This window comes from Penaeus monodon, chromosome 24 (assembly GCF_015228065.2).
Source record: "Penaeus monodon isolate SGIC_2016 chromosome 24, NSTDA_Pmon_1, whole genome shotgun sequence".
NCBI classification, from domain to species: Eukaryota; Metazoa; Arthropoda; class Malacostraca; order Decapoda; family Penaeidae; genus Penaeus; species Penaeus monodon.
Window position 1 is genome coordinate 11718443 of NC_051409.1, and position 300 is coordinate 11718742.

Sequence of the window (300 nt, forward strand, 5' to 3'; positions counted from 1 at the left end):
ATTCTTTCTACACATTACACTCTCGCTACATAGCTCGCTCACCACTCATTAAATCTCTCCTCATATTCAGTACTGAAAAATCCCTCCTCATCCACAGGATCCAAAATTGGCGGATCGGTTACTGAACAAATTCGGACAAGATGTAGAGGACAAAATGTTAGCCATTTGTTCCGGGCTGGATTACGTCACCATCAACTACACCAATATAGTGTGTAAGACCAAAGACGAAGCTGATGTAAGTGTGCTTTTGAGCCTTTTGTTGTTAGTGGTGTTGTAGTTGACATTTTTTATGTTATATCT

The 300-nt window shown here is 40.0% G+C and overlaps 1 protein-coding gene across 1 annotated transcript in view; it reads left to right on the forward strand.

Moving 5' to 3' along the window:
- Nucleotides 1–300, forward strand: part of LOC119588855 (1-phosphatidylinositol 4,5-bisphosphate phosphodiesterase-like) — a gene marked incomplete in the record, with an annotated part of 69524 nt that overhangs the window by 36172 nt on the left and 33052 nt on the right. Inside the window, 1 exon segment of the mRNA XM_037937493.1 lies at nt 98–235. Within this exon segment, the coding sequence (XP_037793421.1) occupies nt 98–235 (138 nt within the window).